Source organism: Lethenteron reissneri, chromosome 4, assembly GCF_015708825.2.
Source record: "Lethenteron reissneri isolate LAM-NWPU_2019-01 chromosome 4, ASM1570882v1, whole genome shotgun sequence".
Lineage (NCBI taxonomy): Eukaryota > Metazoa > Chordata > Hyperoartia > Petromyzontiformes > Petromyzontidae > Lethenteron > Lethenteron reissneri.
The window spans coordinates 9,481,982-9,496,737 of NC_083782.1; the positions used below are offsets into that span (position 1 = coordinate 9,481,982).

General features: G+C 53.4%; 1 protein-coding gene across 6 annotated transcripts in view; it reads right to left on the reverse strand.

Moving 5' to 3' along the window:
• Positions 1-1,208: 1,208 nt before the first annotated feature.
• Positions 1,209-14,756, reverse strand: part of LOC133350325 (protein strawberry notch homolog 1-like) — a 105,065-nt gene continuing 91,517 nt past the window's right edge. For 3 of the 6 annotated variants that reach the window (XM_061564570.1, XM_061564609.1, XM_061564561.1), the window contains 11 exons: positions 13,893-13,964; positions 13,036-13,141; positions 12,419-12,490; positions 9,973-10,020; positions 9,658-9,804; positions 7,416-7,510; positions 5,968-6,060; positions 4,656-4,793; positions 3,718-3,794; positions 2,952-3,142; positions 1,209-1,900 (listed from right to left, as the gene is read on the reverse strand). In XM_061564570.1, the coding sequence (XP_061420554.1) occupies positions 1,740-1,900; positions 2,952-3,142; positions 3,718-3,794; positions 4,656-4,793; positions 5,968-6,060; positions 7,416-7,510; positions 9,658-9,804; positions 9,973-10,020; positions 12,419-12,490; positions 13,036-13,141; positions 13,893-13,964 (1,200 nt within the window). In that variant the 3' untranslated portion in view covers positions 1,209-1,739. The remainder of the gene's footprint in view (positions 1,901-2,951; positions 3,143-3,717; positions 3,795-4,655; positions 4,794-5,967; positions 6,061-7,415; positions 7,511-9,657; positions 9,805-9,972; positions 10,021-12,418; positions 12,491-13,035; positions 13,142-13,892; positions 13,965-14,756) is intronic. The other 3 variants (XM_061564581.1, XM_061564599.1, XM_061564590.1) reach the window with 3 other exon arrangements.

Genomic DNA, 14,756 nt, shown 5'->3' on the forward strand with positions numbered 1-14,756 from the left:
CTTTAGGTTTGGATCCAAAACTTTTCTTTTCAGAATTTTCAGAGGCGCAATTCGCGAATTTGTCAGATTAATCCCAAAAAATTGGCAACACACATCTCGAATGTACACATACGTGCAATAAACACACACATGCACACATAAATACGACCTCCTCTTTAGCCTGACAAGCCACAACGGCAAGCGCTGTGGTGAGCATCTGGTAAGGGCGGCACGGCTCACGAGGGTGACGTGTGATCAACGCCAGGCCGGGCTGCCTTTGTCACCTGCTAATGTTCATCAACCACACTGGGTGCTCAAGGTCGAGTCGACCGAGGGAGCGGGACCAGGACCGGTTCAGATACCAATTGCCATCAGTGTCAGTCATGACCGGGGGTTGAACCCAGGTTTCCAAGATCATAGCGCAAAGCGTCAGCCGCTGAGACGCACGCACACATCCACAGACGCGGATGTATTTTGAACTTCTTTCGCACCGTATGTATCCAACCAAGCTTAATCGGAGGTGCGTAACGCATACGCATACACTCGCCTACATCGATACACACGCACACAAACAACACAGAAGCACACTTCCCGAGTCTGTTCCAGCGGCCGGGCTAAGACGACAAAGTTAGTGACGCCGTTCCTGAACGTGCAAGTTTCGGGGACTCTTCAGGTCTGACGTTCGCAATCGAGCATAACACACCCCCCCCCCTCCCTCCCCCTTCTGCATCAGGTGGTGGGGGTTCTGTTTGGCTTGGCCGACGCTCATTAAAACCATCGTAGGAAAACAACAACAACGACAACGACGACAACAACGGGCTTCAGTTTCACGACAGAGACGAGTCGAGGGCATACTGCATTCACACGTCTGGATTGGCAGAGGGAGTTGTGTATCATAAGGCACTTTGGTTCTTTAAAAGTCGAAACCAAATGTAGTCAGGACAGGGGGCGGCGGCGGTGGGGGGTGTGGGAGGGAACCTCGAAATACAACTTCCTTCTACAATACTGGAGGTCACGATTGTACGAGCGGCACCTCCATGGGGTGTGGGGGGGGGGGCAGGGGGGATGGAGGGAGGGGGGGCACTCGCTCTCCGACCGCCGCCGCTTCGCTTCCCCTCCGACCTCCCACGGCGGAGGAGCCCCTCGACGGGACGAAAACGACGCGGATCCCTCAGCAGCAGCCGAGGCGTCGACGGGGGACCGAGCTCCCAGAGGGGGGGGGGGGGGGGGGGGGGGGGGCCCGACGGTGCCACCAACCGGCCCGGAGCACCGACGACACTGGCCGTCCCGACGCCGCCGTTTACAAAATCTGCGGTGCGGCGTTTGTAAAGATTTTTCCGCGGGAGGGCGGGAAAACACGGACTGGATTTCTCTTTTTACCCTTTCCAGAATGTATATACTGAATTTATATACAAACATATATAAATACACACATAAATACTTATATATACACACGCGCGCGCGGACATGTTTGCATTTACATCTAAATACAACATATATATACGCACACACAGTAAATACTAATATACATGTATACTGCACGTATATATGCACACTGAGGTCACCGCGAAGCGACGGCGCCGACGCCGCCACCGCCGCTACGGATACGACGCGGCGAGTCTTACGATGGTCGCCAGCCCACCACCACCATCCCCCCAACTCCCTCCCGCCGCCACTGCCACCACCTCGACTCTATGCGATACGGCTCGGGATGTCTGGCTAGTGAGGGTGGTGGGGTGGGGGCTCAGAAGCGGCCGGGTTTAGCCGTTGAGGCCGTCGGGAAAGGACTCGTCGATGAACAACGCCGATGGGCTGCTGGGGTACGGCACGATGACCGACTCGCGTGCCAGCAGCAGCGCCTGGTCCTGGTTGGCCAGCACCTTCATCACTTTGCTCAGGCAGTTCTCCGGGATTTTGATTCCTGGGGGGGGGAAGGGGGAACGGATGGCCGTGGTAGAAGAGGAGGTGGGGATGGGGAGGCGATGATGGTGACGGAGAGAGGGGGGTTACGCGTGGAAAACTTTTTAAAAAGTTGACATTGTTATTATTCTTTTAAACCCTACATTACATTCCAACATCCATCTGCATGGCCACTGCAAACACAAAAAAGTGAAAGTCAAGAAGGGGCTGGGAGTTAGTACACTTTAGTTAGGAAGCCCGACTCGCAAGAAGTCTTCATCGGGAATGACGCTCGGGACGCGTTGGTGAATGTGCCGACCGCGTAACGGTGCGCTTCTCCCATCGCTCAGTGGGCCCTCTCCACCCCTCTGGTTGGTTTTTCCCTTTCTGGTGTTTGCAGAACTGCGGTTGGGGCTTTAAGACTCTCAGTTGTGAGCCGTCATGAGTTCAACTCCCAGCTCGGAGACACCAAGCAACCCGTTGTCCCACGGGGTTGATAACAAAGACGATCACATTGCGGGAAGTCAAAAGCAGTTCTTTCCTGCAGCAAGACTTCGACCCGAGCAACGTGCATTTTAATTCTAGATTTGAAGCTTTCGTGACTGCAAGGATTCATACTCTTAGTTTTTTCGGGGATGTCACGTAGGTAAAAAACGAAATTAAAATATTTTATTATTATTAATTTTTATTTCATTTTTTTACCTATGTGACTTTACTGAAAAAACTAAGAGTGTGAATATTAATACCGCTGGCCGGCACGTCACCGGTTGATGTGCATGTTGAACTTATTTCGTGTAATACGTCGCAAACCGTGCTAATCGGAGGTGCGGAAGGCCAACAAACTAAACGCAAAAAGAACCCCTGATGGGGTCTTGCGGAGCTCCAAAAAAACAAGCCGCCCCCGAGCGGGGGACGCTCAGAACCTCGTACGACCGCAAACACTCCCGGGGTGGCAAGAGGAGCCCAGCGCCATCTCCGGGGGCGTCCGCGCAAAACGATGCACCACACCAACGACTCCTTTTCCTCCCTTCCCCCCCCGTGAGCCGCCGGCGGTGGCGGCGCCTCTCACTCACCAACTTGCCGCCGCTTGTCCTTGGTCTGCAGCCGCACGATCTGCATGCTGGTGGAGTTGGTGACCTGCTGGATGGCGTCCTCCACCCCGCGCCACACGCTCAGCAGCGTGCCGCAGAGCACGTGGTGCAAGCACAGGCGGCCGCCGTGCGAGCACGAGCCGAGCGCCGCCACGTTACGGCAGCGGCCGCTCCTGCGTCGGGGGGTGGAAAAAACAACGAGCGGAGCGGCGTTACGAAGATGAGCTCGTCGCACGCCTCCAGATTCGCACGGTTGGCTACGTACACGGTGCCAAAGAGGTTCAATATACGAACGTGCGTTCGTATTTTTTGTTCTCAACGCAGCAGGGAACACTGGGTGATAACTGCAGCCGCCACACGTTTGGGATTTTCTCTAGGTATTCCGGTTTTCTCCCACTCGTCAATTGGCCGATAAACACCTCAATACACAGAGGACCGCAGGGCTTGGGCAATTGCTGGTAGCGCCGGCTCCTCACCGCGTGGCTGCTACTGCCTTCCCGCTCACCTGTGGTCCCGCCTCAGAGTCGTTCTCTCTCTCTCTACCAGAGCGAGCAGACGCTGTACGGTGCCCCTTTATAAGTTGAAATTATTATTATGATAATCTTAGAGTACTCTGGCCACCACTCCCCTCCCATCGCGAGATGTAAGAGGAATGAACTGGTAGAGGTACGCGATCGAGGTTACCCACACTTTGCCCCACCACGATCATGAGATTATCCCCTCCCACCGTCCCCATCTTTCCACTGACCAGAAGGCGTGGCTGCAACTGTCAAACGACCAGTCGTACTGGTACTTCCAGACATCCTCCGCCTCCTCTTCCGTGACCTGAAGGGGGAGATTGGAAATGCGCCGAGTGAGGAGAAATGCTTCCCCTGTGCCGCTTTCACTGCAGCCAAGAACCACTCAGGAATAAGTAATGTAATAACACACGTGCAGCACCGCACATTCAATTGTTTGCATTTTTCCAACCATAGGTTGCGAGCGAATTAGCTGTGTCCGCCTGTCCATCTGTCGCGGGGAATACCCCCACAATAACTCGTGTAAAGCCGATTCACTACGAACACAATTATGATGTATTTTATATTGCTATTAGAAACTTAGCCCGTATAAAACCGGCCAAATTTAACAGTTTCCCAAAACTGGGCATCAAAAAAACTGCCGCTGCGAGGATTTTCCTGGCAGGCCAAGGCGATGGCGTCACACGTCGAGGGCAATGTGGCCGCAGAACTTAGGAATGTAACATTATCACTAACAGTGCTTCAGAATTAACATTGGGCGTGCGAGTAACATTGCTCCCACGTGGTCTGCGCCCTCCTTTAAAATAAGAGCGCGCAGAGCGTAACATCGGACGTCGTGCCTAACATCACGCGGCACGACCTAAAAACTAAAAATATTTTTTTTTTACCAGGTAAGGCCCACTGAGCTGTATAGCTTTTTCAGAAGCGACCTGGCCACAAAAAATGATAGCTCAATCAAGTGGCTTATCACGTGGGAATTTCTAGTAACCGAACACTCTAAATGCACGTTCATTATAAATGGAGGGAAAAACCAGACGACCCGGTGGAAAGCTCCACGCGACCACGGGGAGAGAGACACGCAAATTCCAAATACACAGGCGTCAAGAGTCGGGATCGAACCCACGATCTCCTGCATCCTCGGCGAGGGAGATCACATCTCCACCGCTACCTTGTCGTATTTCCTGCTGAGGTCCCGGAGCTCCTCCTGGTGACGCTGCTTCCCCGTGTTTGGTCGGTAGATGGCGAACAGCTTCTTCTCCTTGTCAAACTCCTCGGCGAGGATCGCCATTTGCCGGCCCGAGCGCATCTGTGGATCCACCGACGAGAGTGGGGAGGGTGTCACAACAAATCCCTTAACCTCCCACCCCCGCCCCTGTCGACATTGGGAGGGCGGCCGCCGACCAGTCGCGCAAGGGTGGAACGTCTCAGTCAGAATATGTATTCAATCTGGAGAAATCCGATGAGCTGTAAGGATTTTTTTTCACAGGGCGGGTCAGAACGTTACACCAACAAACAATAATACAACCACAATAGGAGTGCAACGTGGAGGAATGGTAAACAAAATCACTTAAACAAATATACAAAAAAATGTAGTTTACCAGGTAAGGCCCACTGAGCTATTAGCTAATTTTCAGAGGCGACAAATTGGCCACAAGTGATAGCTCAGCAAAGTGGTTTATCATGTGGAAATATACAGCAGCAAAACAATCTACATAATCTAAAGGCATGTTTATAGAGGGGACACGTGGGAAGAGCGCCGAGCGAAAGCTACAGACAGGGACGAGTGGAGGCAGCGGGCAGCCCGAGGCGTCAGTGATGCAAGACGGACCCGAGTGTGAAGTACTGATGTTACGTACGTAGAACTTCTTTCGCACCGTACGTAGCCAACCGTGCTAATCGGGGGTGTGGAATGAAATGCATCTCGATTGTTTTTTGCTAAATCGCAACAGGTGGTGAGCGATGGTTTGGGTGCTCGACTGGCAGCTGGAAAAGCCATGAGGTCATTTGTTTTCATTGGAGAATAATTCCAAAAACAACTGAAACTAAAGGGGCGAAATGACTGTGGGCAGTTCGGCTAAACAGCCAACGCACACGCATCGTACTGCAATGCCTAAAATTAGATCACACTGCCGCTATTTCTGCTATTAGACACGTGACACTTTTGTAGAAATTAATCTTAATATTTTACGAAATCTAATTACGTCACTTTAAAAATGCCATCTATAGAGGGGCTACACGCAGTGCCGGATTAAGCTAGTGCGGGGCCTGTAGCATATGTTATAAAGAGGCCCTAAATAAAAAATAAATATGAAAACACAAATTGTTTACTTGCATAGTAAAGTAATTGTATTTTTGCAATTGCTATACAGCCAGATAATACGACTAAGTTATTTTATTTCAGTTTTTCTCCTGTCATCGGAAGAAAAAGTGATGACGTACACATGCGTACGAAGCGGTTCAGACTCCACCCCTGGATTTACCAGTTTCATGACGTAGAATCCGTCGTTCAGTCCAGTCATCTTTTTGCTCCTTTCCAACGCGTCGTTCCAGCTAATTCCTCGGTCGACCTTCACCTGCACGCGCGGGGGGGGGGGGGGGTAAACGCAAGCAACAGGTGAGACTCGATCGCAATGCCGCGCAAATGCTCTCCGCCTAGCGACCGTCCAACGCATGGCGAAAATCATTCCTATGCCACGTGCGGCGCTGGGTCCACCTCTCACGTAAGGTGAAAGGGAAATGCGTAGGCATTCAACACCTTCACTCGCGTCACCGCCGGCAGAAAGGCCTCTACTAGAGGGAGCTCTAGAGGACGACAGAGAGCCCCATCTGGAGGGGATTTCGGTCTACCCTTCCGCACTGGTTATGATGTCTTGGAAGAGGTGGGCGTACCCACATTTGACCCCACCACACGTGACCCGCCAACCGCCAACGGGCTGCAGTGCGCCGATGCATACCGCCGGGCGGACAGAGGCACGGGGATTTAATAGAGTTGCCCCGTTGTTTCAATCATCGTTTCGACGTATCAAAACGGGCGCCCTCAGGATTGCAAGCCCCCGGCGTGCTGCACCACCACTGCGGCAGCGTCCCATCCGCAGCGCTGCCCCCAAATTCAACGCGAGGACTCGTCGACAGAACACAATGGGAAATTCGTTTCACTAACGGCGATCTTAATCCTGCCTCTTGCGTCTCGCCGTCGCCCTGCCGCCTCTCGGAGAGTTTCTCGCATCGTCCGCCGAGCCACGCGAGTCAGATCGCCTCTTTTGATTCTCGCACTGCGTTTCCTTTGGCGCCCCCATGAGGCTGCGCAATGGCGCTTTGGGGGTCTTCCCATCCCTAACGCCGCACGCGGCCCAACTCTGGAATTAAATCGGCCTCCTCTCTCTGCACGTACGGTTATAACCTGCGGTCTCTTTTAAGTGTGAAATCAGTCGCTCATCACACTCAGAAGCGCATGAGCGATGGAGATTAGGTTCATCACGGCCTCGACCTTGGCAACTTCAAGTAAAAAACATTCGCCAATAAAATTCCTTTTCAAGTGAGCTAATTGAGCTATGAAGGTGAAAGTATTTATAGAAGCATTATATAACGAGCGGAGGTGGAGGTTCTTGTCGACAATGGACGGAATCGTGATGGTCATCATGATGAATGACGAAGCGTCACGACTAGAGTAGTACGACAACAATGTGATGGCGATGGCGGTACAGACGATGACCGAATATGACGACACTGATAATCATGACACCGACAATGACGACCGCGTTGATGCTGCTGCTGCGGCAATGCCTTCCCCGTCTCTCTACGCGCGACGCGACTCGCGCCGTGACCCCCACGTGACCCCCACGTGACCCCCACGTGACCCCCACGTGACCCCCACGTGACCCCCACGTGACCCCCACGTGACCCCCACGTGACCCCCACGTGACCTTACCGTGTAGAGCACCACCTGCCCACTGCCCATGGACGAGGGGATCTTGAACGTGTGCTTCTTCTCCTCGTTGATCTCCTCCACGCCGGGCGCGAGGTCTGCGTGGCGCAAAGGGTGGACAGGAACCACACCGCAAATTTCTTACACGCCAATCTTTTCTTCTTGAGATTTCTTCCGCCTTTGATCAGCCCACTTTTCTTTCCACTCTCTCCGACCTCGGCATCTCTGGCACTCCCCTCTCGCACTTCCTGCGTCTCCTTCAACCGCTCCATATCCCCCTCCCTCCCCTCCCTCTCAGTGTCGATGTTCTGCAGGGGTCGGATCTGGGTCCCGAACTATTCTCTCTCTCGATATTTCGCCTCTTGAATCTATTTTCACCTCTTTCCTCATCATTCTTTTGCCGATGACACACAAATCTTTCCGTCTTACTCCTGACCTTTCCTCTTGCATCTCCTCCTCCTGTCTGGCTGCCATCCAATCCTGGATTGCGCTTCTCTCAATCTATCCAAAACATCATTCATTTTCTTTCCGGCCTCTCCCTCTCCTCCTCCTGTTGCCACTACCTCCTTCCATTCCCTCTTTCTCTCTCCCTCACTCCTGCTTCCTCTGCCCTCAATCTTGGTGTCCCCTTTGACTCTTCCCTCACTTACACCCCAAACCACATCTCCAAACTCGCGATTCATGCTCCGATCTTTACCCGGCCTGGACTACTGAAATTCTCTTCTTCTCAGTCTCCCCACCTCTGCTCTCACTCCCCTCCAACAAACTCAAAATGCTTCCGCGCGGGTCATTTTCAACCTCCCATTTAACTCTCAAACTTCGCCTCTCCTCCGTCAACTCCACTGGCTTCCCATTCGCTGCACCGCTGGCTTTTCAAATACCTCGTCTTTAAATCTCTCCATGGCCTTGCCCTACCTCAGCTCGCCTCTCTCATCTCCTTCCACGTCCCCATTCACCTCGTCCTCTTCGTTCCCAATCTTCTCTCTCCCTGTCCCTCCTCCCTGTGTCCAATCCTATTTCCGTTCCTTCTCCATCCTTGAACCCTCCACTGGAATCAACGTCCCCTGTACGTTGAGACAGTCCCGTTCCTAAACCTCCTTCTGTTCCGCTCATACAGCGCACCTCTTCTCTGTTGCCCATTCTCTTCCTCTTCTCTCCCCTCACCCCTCCACTCCTTCCCATCCCTCCCTTCCCCTTTGGTGATCCCCTAATTACCCCTCTATTGCTACCGTCACTCATTCCTCAATCTCCGCACGCCCCCTGCCATCTAAAGCATTCTTCTGTCACAGTTGTTTTTTTCCAAACTACGTCAAGCGCTCTATAAATATGATATTAAATTAGACATTGTATTTGGGGTTTTTTTGTTTTTAGGTGTGAGGGGGGAAAAACGTAGAACCCATGGGAAAGCCACGCAGAACTGGGGGAGAACGTACACACCATGCATGCGGAAAGGCACACCCAGAGGAGACGCACGCATCACTTTTGTGGCGCGGTTCAGAGCCGCCGATCCACAATCAGCAAATGGAACTGCTTCCAAGCCCGAATTTGTATCAGAGTTGTGTGATCAGTGTCACGCCAGGAGTATTCATCTGCCAGTAAGGAGGGGGGGGGGGGGTCGGCGATTGGTGCTGTGTAAAATTCCCAACTGAGCAATTTGCGGTGTGACAGTCAAATTTTTAATCCGACTCGGCCACACGATGGGCCGCACTTCCAAATGACGTCGGGGGATCTCCAACGTCCCCTTTGAAGCAGACGGTGGAGCGTTGAATTATTACGGTTAATACAACACGCCACAGTAATTGTGATATGAAACGTGCGTTTAGAGTAATTGGCTGATATAAATGTCCACATGTTAAGCCACTCCATCGCCAGGTCGCTTTTGAAAAAGAGCTCAGTGGGCGTGACCCGGTAAAGTAAAGAATCGTAAGAAATCGAAATTGAGTGCTCTGACCATAGCCCAGGGTTGTACATAAGTATGTATAACTCCTTTCGTACTGATGTTGTCAACTACCTCGCCTGGTATGCAGGAGGTCGTGGGTTTGATCCCGACCGTGATGCCTGTTGCATTATTGGAGTTTGCATGTTCTCTCCCCAGGACCTCTGGTTTTCCCTGCTGCTATGAATTCCCACGTGATAAGCCACTTGCTTGAGCTATCATTTGCAGCCCAGTGGAGGCCTTATCTGGTGACATAAAAACACTGCAGTTGAGTTTAACATCGCAACACGTGACAGTGGGGGGCCTTACCCAAAATCCCCATGTCGTATTTCCCCTCCTTCTTGGCCGCGTCGATGGTGACCTCAAACGTTTCGATGAAGTACTGGAAGATGGCGTTCTGCTTCGTCACCTCCATGCCCAGAATCCGGTTGAGGAACTTTGCGAGGCCCAGCTCTGCTTTGTTTGACAGTGGCCGCGGGCGGAAACAGCAAAACAATAATACACGCACGTTTCAACACGCCGCGCGATCCTCACCGCATCTTCAAATCTGTCAAGAAGGGGGGGGGGAGGGGGTACTAGTTGAAGAAGAGCTACAAAGGAAAGTAGGAGCAGACCCAAAAGTACCTTGATTCGGTCCCAACTGCACGCCATTGTGCGAGTACTGGTTCATGCCTGCATGAGAGAGGGGCGAAGGCACTGCATCAGCATTGCCACTCGGAGGAAACTGCAGTAGGGGGGGATGACGGAGGAGTGAAAACTCGGTTTCGCGACAGTCGCCGTTTCCGCCGGTAAAAAGTCAAAGCCTCTCGCTCGAGATGAATGAAGGAAACATTCAGCATCATCAGCGCCATCGTCGTCATCATCATCCCTGCCGCCACCATCATCGCCAGAGGCAACGAGAAATGCGGAGTCTTTATTTAATGACTTTAGGGTGATTATGGGGCCAAAATGAATGACTCAATGATATCCTACTTGCATTTTACCCCCAAGCACTCAGCTGAGAATTTGGCTGAAATGGGCACATTGCGGAGAGTGACTCTACTGACTCACCCACAGGGACAGCGTCTCTACTGATTCACCCACAGGGAACAGTGTCTCTACTGACTCACCCACAGGGATAGCGTCTCTACTGACTCACCCACAGGGACAGCGTCTCCACTGACTCACCCACAGGGACAGCGTCTCCACTGACTCACCCACAGGGACAGAGTCTCTACTGACTCACCCACAGGGGACAGAGTCTCTACTGACTCACCCACAGGGGACAGCGTCTCTACTGACTCACCCACAGGGGACAGCGTCTCTACTGACTCACCCACAGGGACAGAGTCTCTACTGACTCGCCCACAGGGGACAGCGTCTCCACTGACTCACCCACAGGGACAGCGTCTCCACTGACTCACCCACAGGGACAGCGTCTCCACTGACTCACCCACAGGGGACAGCGTCTCCACTGACTCACCCACAGGGACAGCGTCTCTACTGACTCACCCACAGGGGACAGCGTCTCCACTGACTCACCCACAGGGACAGCGTCTCCACTGACTCACCCACAGGGACAGCGTCTCCACTGACTCACCCACAGGGACAGCGTCTCCACTGACTCACCCACAGGGACAGAGTCTCTACTGACTCACCCACAGGGGACAGTGTCTCCACTGACTTACCCACAGGGACAGCGTCTCCACTGACTCACCCACAGGGACAGAGTCTCTACTGACTCACCCACAGGGACAGTGTCTCTACTGACTCACCCACAGGGACAGCGTCTCCACTGACTCACCCACAGGGACAGAGTCTCCACTGACTCACCCACAGGGACAGTGTCTCTACCGACTCACCCACAGGGACAGTGACTCTACCGACTCACCCACAGGGGACAGCGTCTCTACCGATTCACCCACAGGGGACAGCGTCTCTACTGACTCACCCACAGGGACAGAGTCTCTACTGACTCACCCACAGGGGACAGCGTCTCCACTGACTCACCCACAGGGGACAGCGTCTCTACTGACTCACCCACAGGGGACAGCGTCTCTACTGACTCACCCACAGGGGACAGCGTCTCCACTGACTCACCCACAGGGACAGCGTCTCTACTGACTCACCCACAGGGGACAGTGTCTCCACTGACTCACCCACAGGGACAGCGTCTCCACTGACTCACCCACAGGGACAGCGTCTCTACTGACTCACCCACAGGGACAGTGACTCTACTGACTCAACCACAGGGACAGCGTCTCTACTGACTCACCCACAGGGACAGCGTCTCTACTGACTCACCCACAGGGACAGCGTCTCCACTGACTCACCCACAGGGACAGCGTCTCCACTGACTCACCCACAGGGGACAGCTGACTCCACTGACTCACCCACAGGGGACAGTGACTCCACTGACTCACCCACAGGGACAGCGTCTCTACTAACTCACCCACAGGGGACAGTGTCTCCACTGACTCACCCACAGGGACAGCGTCTCCACTGACTCACCCACAGGGACAGTGTCTACTGACTCACCCACAGGGACAGCGTCTCCACTGACTCACCCACAGGGGACAGTGTCTCTACTGACTCACCCACAGGGGACAGCGTCTCCACTGACTCACCCACAGGGGACAGTGTCTCCACTGACTCACCCACAGGGGACAGTGTCTCTACTGACTCACCCACAGGGGACAGCGTCTCCACTGACTCACCCACAGGGACAGCGTCTCTACTGACTCACCCACAGGGACAGCGTCTCTACTGACTCACCCACAGGGGACAGTGTCTCTACTGACTCACCCACAGGGACAGCGTCTCTACTGACTCACCCAGCGTCTCTACTGACTCACCCACAAGGGAGAGGGACTATACTGAGACATCCAGGAGACATTGTCTCCAATGAGCGCAGGGGGGAGTGCCCCGTGTAAAACCCACGAGAGTTGATGTAGTGAATAAAGAGTGAGCGAGCCAAAAGGAAAGATTGAATGCCATGAGGAGAGAAGAAGCCCAATACTGTGTAATCAACACCGAATCCGAGATGGAGGACAGGCGGAAGTGATGATCAGGGCATGCGCACGAACCGTACCTTTCTCAATGGAGTAGTTGCCTTTATAATCCTTCGTAATCAGCCCCACTCCCACCAGACCTTGCCTCATATCTGTAACAGCAGCGCATTGCAGTCATGCTCCGAATAGTCACCGCTCATCCGGCCGGCGGCCAGTACCTTCTTTGGGAAATTGTGATGACAATCAGAATCGGAGCCTTCATTCGGACGGGAGAAAGCCAATAACCGTGAGATCATTTACAATTTCACTGTGCTATTACACAGTGTGCAGCAGAGAGGGCAGTGCAGCCAAAAACACCCAATGTTGTACTGCACTTGTACATCCCTCATCTCTGGCACCCTTCCCCTCTAGTGCCTTTCTCCAACCCGCACCGACCAGCGTGGCGAAGTACGGCCAAAATAAACCCCGCCCCCACGGCCCCTACACGGCACGGGGAGGGCCCTCGCTCGGCAGCGGCCTGGCAAACAAAATCCGTTCGCCACGTGAAGACGGCACGACACGTGCGATAGCACGGGAACTCGCCCCGAGGGGGGGGGGGGGGGGGGGGGGAGGCACCGCAAGGAAGAGCCCCTCTGGAGGCCGGAGCACCAACGACGGAGGAGGGGGTGGGGGAAGGATGGCAGCCGTCGAGACGGACCTTCGAAGAAGTCACCCTCGTAGCTAGCCGGCGGTGGGACCATGTAGTGGAAGTCGATCTGGTTGATGAGCGATTTGAGGACCTTCTCCATGGCCTCCCTGCCGTACTGCACACGTCATGGGGAAACAAAGCGACCAGCCGATCGGATCGATGGGTCTTCACATCGGAGTTTAACACGTAGACTTTCGCGACCAATATTATTCATAATCAAGGTTTTTGGGTTTAGATCGCGTTATTTATGTGTCGTAACCCTCCACCACCCGACACGGACCAATCAGTAAAAAAGTGTCACGTTGACAAAAGACAAATAGTTCACTGCTTTAGCCCACCGGTGTGTTGAAGCGTGAAACCAAAGGTTGTGGTTTCACGCTGGAGCCCTGCCGTGTACCGAAAACAATGCCCCCCCACAGCAGCCTATAGCACCTGTTTCTGCATGCCGCTCACCTATCTTAAGCATTACACAGCCGGCTCGACCCCCGCCGAACAACGGAGGCGTGACAAACCACTGGGCACGTTCTGGGTTCTTCTTTTCATTCTTATTCATTAGCGCTGGAGCCACACGCTCATCTTAGAGGTGCCTATTTGACATTATTACATTAGAAAAATCACCCCTTTGAGATTGTTAATTAAATAGTTGCCTCTGTAAAATTACTAACAAATACATTTTCATTCAGGCTGTTAAACATGCCAGTGGCACCTCAACAATTACACACTTCACCTTACCACCCACAAACTTACCAGGTCCGTAACTTCTAGAGTTTGCCATTTAAATCTGTTTGCGGTTTAAATTTTTGTATTTAAAAAGTGCACGCGTGTAAGAGCGTGCGTTTAAAATCTCGGGGAAGCTCTCCGCTCACCTTGTTGTCGAAGTTGAATCGGCTCATGTCTCGCGACTCCGTCGCTCGCCGATCTCCGTGCGTCAGCGCTCCCTGCATGCGTCAACGCACAACGATGAGACAAACGTCACCCCGCGTGGATACACACACGGCCCGGCTTCACCGCTATCCGCGAGCTCCTATTAAGGCCGGCAAGGCCAGAGCGGCGGTGGTGCGATTGGCGCCATATAAATAATAATAATGCCAACTTGTACGGGCGCCACTGCCACACAGCATTCGCTCGCTCTCGTAGAGAGAGAGAGAACAACTCAGAGGGACGAGGATCACAGACGGGGCAGGAGGGCAGCCACGCGGGGTGAGCCGCCACCAAGTTCCACACCCAAGCTCTGCCGTCCTCTACACATGAAGGCGTTAACAGCCAATCAATGCGCGTTTACGCGCGGGTGAAAAGCGGAGCGCCTGGAGAAGGCCCACGTGGACGAACGGGCAAACGCTCTTTCCAATACAGATGGAGTCCACATGTCGCTGCGCTGCCTTCACCTGGCGAGCCAGGGAATGGCAACTCCACGACGTCCACATGAAGGGAGTTTCGCAACATCTGTGCGTCGATCCACCAACAACTTGCTCTGGCACCTTGAGATGTTACCGCATTGGAGGCTCCGTAGAAATACAGTAACACTGGAATTCACGCCCTCCCGCTGTACGCACTGTGGTACCTCGCCATGATGGACTCCAGATTTACCAACTTCACCGTGACGCTCCAATTTGTTTACGTTCCACGGCAAACATTCAGGCGCCAGATGTACCGAGGCGCCCAAGCGTCAGCGTCCCTGACTAGCTATAGTCTCCTTCTCATTGTCTTTTCCCCCACATACCATATTTAAT